Raw genomic sequence first — 10247 nt, forward strand, 5'->3', positions numbered from 1 at the left:
ACCAGTTACGCACTGGGGTCGATGTAATCGACTTAATACCTATGTCTGTCCTTGTTTGTCCCCTCTGTGTTTAGCCCCTTGTGGGTAATAAAGAAATAGGTATGTTGTACTAGAAGACTACCTCCATTGTCTTCTGGCAATTTCAGCAGCACTCTCCGCCCTCATCTCTCTCCATATAGCCATCTGCTCTGGACCACAGTCGACCATTGAGGGGTATACATTTTCCCAATAGTTCTTGATGTCAATGGCTACCACATTCCGGTGACCTTCCACCCGAATCAGTCCTGTTTTGTGTGCAGGGTTGACGGATTAGCATCTGTTGCAATTCCACACTACCTACAAACGCTCTCTCTCCAGTGACATCGGGGTGACCATTGGGGCTGAAAACCACGTCCTTTATACTAATCTATAGAAATAATGTAACCCTTTCTCTTTCTCTTTTACTTGTTTCAGTCATTTGACTGCGGCCATGCTGAAGCACCGCCTTTTAGTCGAGCAAATCGACCTGAGGACTTATTCTTTGTAAGCCCAGTACTTATCCTATCGGTCTCTTTTGCCGAACCGCGAAGTTACGGGTATGTAAACACACTAGCATCGGTTGTCAAAACAAACACAGACACACAAACACACTCATATATATACATATATATATATATATATATATATATATATATATATATATATACGACGGGCTTCTTTCAGTATCCGTCTACCAAATCCACTCACAAAGCGTTGGTCGGCCCGAGGCTACAGTAGAAGACATTGCCCAAGGTGCAACGCAGTGGGACTGAACCTTGAACCATGTGGTTGGTAAGCAAGCTACTTACCACACAGCCACTACTATATATATATAAATATATATATATATACATATATACGACATGATTCTAAGAACAATTACACATCACAAACACCTACCTATGTAATTCTAACGTCATTTTAGCCTTTTTTTCCTTTCCTAAAGTTTTGCTACTGATGAATACTTTATGACAACCCAGATTCTTAAAATGAATCTATTGTCTTTCTGCATTAAACTATCGAATACTTAGATGAATAAAAATAATTTCAATCCATATTAACATCTAATCTCCTCTATTTACAAAAAATATGATTGTATTTGCTGAAATTTCTTTTATAAGCTAAATCAGGGTAAGTAGCTTGCTTACCAACCATATGGTTTTGGGTTCAGTCCCACTGCGTGGCACCTTGGGCAAGTGTCTTCTACTATAGCCTCGGGCCGACCAAAGCCTTTGAGTGGATTTGGTAGACGGAAACTGAAAGAAGCCCATCATATATATGTATATATATATTCGTGTGCGTGTATGTTTGTATGTCTGTGTTTGTCCCCCTAGCATTGCTTGACGACCGATGTTGGTGTCTTTATGTCCCCGTCACTTAGCGGTTCGGCGAAAGAGACCGATAGAATAAGTACTGGGCTTTCAAAGAATAAGTCCCGGTGTTGAGTTGCTGGACTAAAGGCGGTGCTCCAGCATGGCCGCAGTCAAATGACTGAAAATAACCAACTTTCTTCAATTCAATAATGAAAAATTAAATTATACCAATTAGAAAAATTACATATAGAAAGATTAAATATAAGATAAAACATATAACAATGATTAAGTTATGTGTAAAATAATAAATAAATAAAACGTATATATTTGGTAGAATAACGTCACGTTTTGTGGCTATATTTAAGAAATGATAATAATAAAAATAATAGTAGTAGTAGAATCACTTCAATATAAATATAGCCACTCTTCAGGTTAAAGAAAACAACAATAATAAAATAATTAATTAGATGAATCAATAAATATACACAAATAATATTTTAAAGTACGAAATATCTGAAATATATTCTTGTTAAAAAATAAGATACAATTAAAATATTTAAAACAAATATATATATATATATATATATATATATATATATATATATATATATATATATATATATAAGATACAAAATACACATTAAATGAAAACAAAATACTATAATTTAAACTATATACATTAATTAAATTACTCTTTTACTTGTTTCAGTCATTTGACTGTTGCCACTCTAAAGCACCGCCTTTAATCGAGCAACTCGACCCCGGGACTTATTCTTTTTATAAGCCCAGTACTTATTCTATCGTTCTCTTTTGCCGAAACGCTAAGTAACGGGGACATAAACACACCAGCATCGGTTGTCAAACAATGTTAGGGGAACAAACACTAACACGCATATATATATATATACATATATACGACGGGCTTCTTTCAGTTTCCGTCTACCAAATCCACTCACAAGGCTTTGGTCGGCCGGCAGCCACAGCAGAAGACACTTGCCCAAGGTGTCACGCAGTGGGACTGAACCCTGAACCATGTGGTTGGTAAACAAGCTACTTACCACACAGCCACTCCTGCTCCTAAATTTTTATTTAATTAATTTATTTATTTAATATACATCTAAATAAAGTCTTATACTCATTAAGTAATTTATATTAAAAACCTTAATGTTAAGTACAATCTATAAATATTGGAATTAAAAATAGAAAAATCTATTTTGGGTCTTCTCATTTCAGCCATATATAGAAGCTGGCTTTGTCAACTGCCTCCTGTATATACATTCATATATATGTATGTATGTATGTATACACACAGAGAAAGAGAGAGAGAGAGAGATGCACATAGCTCAGTGGTTAGAATGCTGGGTTCACAATCATGTAGTGATTTTGATTCCTGGACCAGGCTGTGTGTTGTGTTCTTGAGCAAGACACTTTGTTTCATGGTGGTCCAGTTCACTCACCTCTAGAAATGAGCTGCAATATCACAGGTGCCAAGCTGCATTAGCTTTTGGCCTTCACTTGGATGACATTGGTGGCCTGTAGAGGGGAGACTGATTACAAATACCTTGGGTCATACATATCATCATCTGGAAAAGACTTTCTAACTAGAAAGGGTATGGCCTGGTCAGCCTGTAATGACATGCATAAGATCTGGTCATCAAATCTAAGTAGAGACTTCAACCTTGAAATCTTCAAAGCCACAGTCGAACCAATTCTACTATATGGCTCAGAAACCTGGACGTTATCAAAGAAGCTTGAGAGGCGGTTGGATGGAACCTACACTCGCCTCCTTATGAGAGCTCAAAATCTCTCGCAGAGGCACCATCCAACCAAAATGCAAATATATGGGAAACTACCACCTGTGTCATCTCTTGTGAAAGGTAGGAGAGTCCAGTTTGCTGGACATTGTTGTAGAGCTGAAAACGAGGCAGTTTCTACTCTTCTCCTCTGGAAGCCATCTACTCACAATACCAGAGGGCGCACACTCTCCTACCCTGATGTAATCTCCAGGGATACAGGCATCCAGCAACAGGACCTCCGTAATGCCATGATGGACCGTGAAGTCTGGCGTAGCATGGTAAATTCCATTGTCTCGACCACGGTCGAACAATGATGATGATGATGAGAGGGGAGACTGGTATGCATGGGCAACAGCTGGTCTTCCGTGAAAAGAACCTTGCCTGGAGTTGTGCCTTTGAGGTGAACTTCCTAGATGCAATGCCATGGTCATTAATGACTGAAGGGAGTCTTTACACATTGCCCTTTATATATATACTAGCAGTATAGCCCAGCGTTGCTCGGGCTTGTTTTCTTTTCGACACTTTAGAATTGGAATTTTTGAAAAATAAAAATTTTGCCCTATGTAGCTTGTAATTCTCTTCGAGTGAACATTTTTCTTGTTGAAATACACCGAAAAATGACACAGCAGTAAAAAAATCGTGAAAAATAGGGATTTTCAGAGAAAAAAACCCCACCTTTTCGATGTAAATAATTTTTGGTATTAACATGGTCCGATTTGAATTTTCTCTTCTACGGAATGAAGAGCAAGCCTTCTTCTATCATACTCTCAATTTTGGTCAACTTGTGCCACAGGGTCTCAGAGGAGATAGTGTTATTTGAAGGCTACCAAAAGTGCCATACACAGACAACTTCAGCTTTATATATATATATAATTCTCATTTTATTTTGTTTTTGCATCTCTCTTCCCTTGCCTACACGCTCTAAGGCCACGAAGTTGGTCTGCTTGGTGGGAGGCGATTTAGTCTACTCTACTGCAGATCACACAACTTCGCCACCACAAACATAAATATCTTCACTGTTTAATTCCTGAGCAAATGTCAAGTTATCTATTTAATAGTTTCTCCCATTTTCCGAAGTCGCTGGTCAAATAACTTTTCACCCATCACACGAATTTCAGTACCGGTGGAACTGTTTTTACTGCCCAGCCACAATGTGTTAAACAATTTTCTTTGTCTTCTTATCATTTGTACATATATATATATATGTATATTTGACTGAGGTCTGGCGAACCAGACTCCAATCTGATCTGGCAGAGTTTCTACAGCTGGTTGGCGTTAGGAAGGGCATCCAGCTGTAGAAACTCTGCCATATCAGATTGGAGTCTGGTTTGCCAGACCTCAGTCAAATCGTCCAACCCATGCTAGCATGAAAAGCAGACGTTAAATGATGATGATGATTTGGTAGATTAATGGTAATTCAAAATTTTCCATGGCTGATGTGGTAGATTACGATGATAATACTTTTTAGATGGCATAGAATACGATTACAAAACGAATTTGTGGTCACAATTTTTTTCGGAGAAGTTTGAGTCCAGAAGAATTTCGGGTAAATTTTGATATTTTCACCCACAAGATTTTCATAAAGACAAACAAAAAAATCAGAATTTTTGGATGGATTCAAGTACCCAAACCTCGCAATATGCTGCATAGATACTGCGGCCTCGTGTATGTCTGTCCCTCCTGGCTTCTTTACCGATGAGACGTAGCCTTTGGTAGATTGACTTGATTAAGTTTAATTTAATTTAATTAGGCTGGTTTGCCATTAAAAACGTCGAAACAATGCATCGTCTAAAGATGAATAGGGTAAATGTTTTTTTAAATTTTCCTTTAATTTCTGAATTACTACTACTTGTCGGTTTGGGTCCTGGCTGCTCTTTCTAGTGGGTCGAATGGCCTATTGAGACCGTTCCTCAAATGTTGAATTTATATATATCGTCTCTGACTATTTTCTCTCTCTCACTAGACCGCTGGTGGCGAAAAACATACACACGACAAAACAATGTGTACAGCAGGTACAGTAATAAGTACACAAAAAGGGACTAAAATTATCTTAACTTGAACGTTGAAGGAAGGAAAAAGGAATCAATGCAAACAAGAATTGGCTCGAAGCAACATTCAATTCCAGCTCATGAAAGCTTTCTATAACAATGAATGGACCGTTTTTTTGCAAAAATATCACATATTTTATGAGATTGCAGTACAGAACGGAGTAAAACCTTTGGCAAAAAAGGAAAAGATATGAATAAAGGTTCATACAGGATAGATATAAATCTGAACAAGACTTGTATAACTATGTTACAAATGATGTAATACCTTTCCAACTACTGGTCCCTCTTTTGTTTTCGTGCGTGTGTTTGTGTCTGTGTCTGTGTGTATGTATGAGGTAAGAACACGTCAAAACAATGAGCATAGCAGATACAGACAATGAATACACAAACCGGCCTAAAAATGTCTTAACTTGAACGTTGAAGGAAAGAATAAGGAATCAACGCAAAAAAGAGTTGGCTCTAAGCAACCTTTCATGAGTCGAGCTTATGAAAGCATTATATAACAATGAGTGGACCGTTTTTGTTGCAAAAATATCACATTTTATATGAGGCTGTTATATAATTTTGAGTATAAAATTTGGCAAAACAGGAAAAGATAGGAATAAAGGTTCATACATGATAGATATAAATCTGAACAAGACTTATATAACAATGTTACAAATGATGTAATACCTTTCCAACTACTGGTCCCATTTTTGCTTTCGTGCGTGTGTTTGTGTGTGTGTGTGTGAGAGTATTCTGTCGTTTCGAAATACAAGACTTTAGTATGTGGTCTGCTGATCTGACATGCAACAGTTCAGGTGTGGTTCTGTCAGTGCCATGCATATTGATCGATCAAGCGTAATAAAACATTTGAAATTATAATACATTACTAGATTTCAGACAAGAAAATTTTAACGTTACCTTAAAAGAAATCTTTAGCTGGTTGTATCTTCTAGAGCAGTGATTCCCAAGGTGGGGCCTGAGAAAATTCAGGTGGGGCGCGGGGCATAGACGTGGGCTGTGAAAATATTTGTACATGACGAGCGGTCATCGCGGGCACAACCTTAGATTCCGTCTTTCCTTTGAAGCCTCCACATCGGAAACTCTCGCACCCCAGCGAGACAAAGAAGATCCCGCACTGAGCAATAAACTTACTATTCAGATAAGCCAATCAATTGCCTCAATTAGTTTGCCTCAATTAGTCTTTTGTTAGCCCTATTGAAAATGAGCAAACCAAACAAGAAGAAGACTCGTCAATACGCGGTGGAGTTTTTGAAGTTTGGATTCATTCCTGATGAGCATGATGAGCGTAAACCGTTTTGCTTATTATGTAATCAGACGATGAGCAATGAGTCAATGAAGGCAGGTAGGCTGAAAGCGCACTTAAAGGTAAGACATCCTAATAATTCTAATTTAGATTTGGAATACTTCAAATCATTGAAAGAAAAATTTAAAAACCGAACAAAACTCACTTCACTATTTCATGCAAAACAAGCGCCTCATACTCGTGCCCTTGAAGCCAGCTACGAAATCTCCTTGCTTATAGCAAAACATGGAAAGAATCACACTATTGGAGAGCAACTGATTAAACCTGCTATTTCAATATTCTTAAAAACTATATTACAAAAAGATGATGGAGATATCAGGACTATGCCACTCAGTAATAACACTGTCTCGAACAGAATAGATGAAATGGGGCAAGATGTTGAAAGCCAGCTCATTGAGAAATTAAAATTGCGTAAGTTTCATTACAAATGGACGAATCCACAATCCGGGACAGTGAGGCTCTGTTATTGACTTATGTGAGGTATATTGACCACGAGGAGTTTCAGGAAGAGATGCTGTTCTGCGAATCGTTTGAAACCACCACAACTGCAAATGATATTTACATCAAAATCAAACATTATTTGGATGCAAACAAAATACCAAAGGAAAACTTACTGGCATGTGCGGCAGACGGTGCACCTGCCATGATGGGCAAGAATACGGGATGCTTAAAAATGATGAAGGATGAAAATCCAAACATGTTGACTGTCCATTGTGTAATACACCGAGAAAACTTGGTTGCCAAGAAATTGTCCCCTGTTCTTAACAAGATTCTTCAAAGTGTGATCAAGTGTGTCAACAGCATTAAAAGAAATTCTAAATCTGAACGTCTTTTTAAGCAGTTTTGTATAAATCAAAGTGCCGAACATGTTCGATTATTGCTTCATACAGAAGTAAGATGGCTATCAAGTGGAAACTGCTTAAAGGGGTTCATGGAATTATTTGATCAGATTAACGACTTTCTTAGTGATAAATGTGAAATGAAATTGCTGTCAACAACGGATGGAAAAGCATTTGTCAGTTATTTGACAGACATATTTGAGAAACTTGGAAACTTGAATAAACAACTTCAAGGTGCAAACATGACACTTATTGATGCAAAAGCAAAGATTTTTGGATTTATTACAGCTCTCGAATTATGGAAAAAGAAATTTTCCAAAAGAAATTTCAGTGAACTTTACTGGTTGAGTAAATGTGAAATAACGAATGATGCTGGCATTGTAATTATTGATCATTTAAATATCTTGATAAAGGATTTCAATGACAGATTTTGCGATTTAAAGGCAATGAATTTTCCTTCTTGGTTAACTCAACCGCTTCTGATTAACGTTTCTGATGCTACAATCCAATACCAAGAAGAGTTATCAGAATTACAACATGATGAATCAGTGAAGACTTTGTTTAAATTGAAAGGTACAAAGATGTGGCTATATGACGAGGTTGAAAGAAAATATCCTAAAATTTCTACATCAGCGAGAGAGCTACTGATTCCTTTCCCTTCGTCTTATTTGGTCGAATGTGGTTTTAGTGCAGTTGATAATTTGCTCGAAGCCAAGAGAAACCGGCTTGAGATTACAAAACGTGGCGATTTACGACTGAAATTAACAAAGTTGTCTCCTCAAATTAAAAACTTGTGCTGTATGCATCAGGCACAGGGTTCTCACTAAATTAGTCGAGCTGACCGTCAAATAATTGAACTGAAAAAACGTGTTTCTTTATTCTTTATAAATTGACATTTTTTAAAAACATGAGAAATCGTAATAATTTTATCGATTTATTGGGTGTTATGCACTTTCAGTGCCTGTTGTTTCAATTCTCAAACTATTTTTTTGTATTTTGAATACAATTTTTTAATTTTTGATTTTTTTTCAATTGTAAGTAGGCCCACATGTACTTGTAAATGTGAGTGGACATGGGAAAAGGTGGGGCGTAAAAACTTTTGCTATGAAAAAGTGGGGCGCCGGGATAAAAGGTTGGGAAACACTGTTCTAGAGCTCTCAGAGGTTACAACTTCACACTACTCCGTAGAATGGGTTGTTATCATTTACTTAATATTTAGCAATTCATCTCTCTTACACTGACTGCGAAGTCTGTCAGACAATAAAGCTACTCATTGTAAGTTTTCTTAGAATTTTATTTATTTATTCACCGCATCAAGTATTTCATTTTATTTTTATATTCTTCTGCACAAACTTTTACTAAATATCTAATCTACTCTTGTTCATTTATACCATTTTTGAAATCTATTTATCTGCCTAGCAAACACACATTTGGACTGAGACATACAGACAGACAGATAAATAGAAAGATATCTGTTTGCTAGTCTCTCTATCTGTATATTCCGACAGTAATTGGTAATTTATTCATTACTACACCAAGCAGCTAAGAGATACCTGAAAAATGATATGCATACTTATAGATATATATACATGTATACGTACATACACACACAGATACACAAACATATATATTTATATGCGTGTGTGAATGTGTGTGCGTGTGTGGGTGTGTATATACCTATATGTATATACATACATGCATACATACTAGCAATGCATCCCGGCGTTGCCTGGATGTTATGCCCTACAAGTAAATTGTATTATTTGATTCTTATGGGCAGAATCGGCACAGCTGATATATAGTTAATGGAATAATGGAAGTTATTGTTTGTTTAATGCTGAAGGGCGAGGGTACAATTTGTATAAAAGTGCCTTCTATTCTTAAGAAGGATCAGAAACTATGCATTGTTTCATCGTATAAAAGGAGGTTAATACGATTTTGCCCAGAAATCACGTTTTCAATATTTTTTATTTCCTCCTATCCCCATCGCAATTTATTAATTCGTAATTTTTTTCGTATTTTCTTTTACTATCTACGTAGAAAAATACAGAGATTACGAATCTGGGATATATATATATATATATATATATATATATATATATATATGCATTTTTTATAGCTTACTTTTTCTTAAAGGAACACTCATTGCCACCTCCTCCATCTCGCCTACTCATCACCTACCAGCTTTCAAAAATCTAAAATCTCCCAATCTTTCACTCTTCGCTGATGTTACGCGCTGGCGTAGAATTCTACGGAAACTGTAAACTTAAAAATACCATACCACCACCAGAAAACCCGACATGCTAGAAACAACAGGTAAACGACACTATTTCTGAAGAAACCTCTCTTTTTTCTAAAAATATAGGGAGTGTGTAGCTCTTTGAATGTAGTAAGATGATGGGTAAAATTCTTAAAAATTCATACTCTGTTTTTTTCCTCCCAGTATTACCAAGAATAAAACTTTGAAAAAAGTAAAAAATGAAGTTGTTGTCGAGAGGGAGAAAATTGAAATATTGAGAACGCATTTTGTGGGTGATATCCTAATGCCCTGTGTTGCAATCATAGAAATCGGAAGAAATTCAAGAAGTAGATGAAACAGGGACAACTGCATGTCTCGTTTCTCTGTCTTTTTCGTTGTTCGGAAAAAAAAGTTCGTTTCTATGTTTTTGTTTTCGTTTCTCATTGTGTTCAAGGTTTTTTTTATGTCCTGTACAACTATATGCATGCATGTATATATGCATGTATATGTAGGTATGTACATATATGTATGTATATATGCATATATTTATATTATATATATATGTATATGTATATATATATATATATATATATATATATATATATATATATATATATATATATATATATACATATATATATAGGGGAGAGTTTACGAAAAAAACAAAAGAGGAAGACAGGTAGTG

At 36.2% G+C, this 10247-nt stretch overlaps 1 protein-coding gene across 1 annotated transcript; it reads left to right on the top strand.

Annotated features, from left to right (window-relative positions):
• The first annotated feature begins 6995 nt into the window (after nucleotides 1-6995).
• Nucleotides 6996-8150, top strand: LOC115225509 (SCAN domain-containing protein 3-like). Its single transcript, XM_029796462.1, has one exon. The coding sequence runs from the start codon at nucleotides 6996-6998 to the stop codon at nucleotides 8148-8150; it is 1155 nt and encodes a 384-aa protein (XP_029652322.1).
• The last annotated feature ends 2097 nt before the right edge of the window (nucleotides 8151-10247 follow it).

The sequence above is a fragment of the Octopus sinensis genome, linkage group LG27, assembly GCF_006345805.1.
Source record: "Octopus sinensis linkage group LG27, ASM634580v1, whole genome shotgun sequence".
Classification (NCBI taxonomy): domain Eukaryota; kingdom Metazoa; phylum Mollusca; class Cephalopoda; order Octopoda; family Octopodidae; genus Octopus; species Octopus sinensis.

Excerpts from the sequence above, each read along its gene's own strand:
- LOC115225509 (XM_029796462.1), top strand. The coding sequence starts at position 6,996 with ATGCTGTTCTGCGAATCGTTTGAAACCACCACAACTGCAAATGATATT.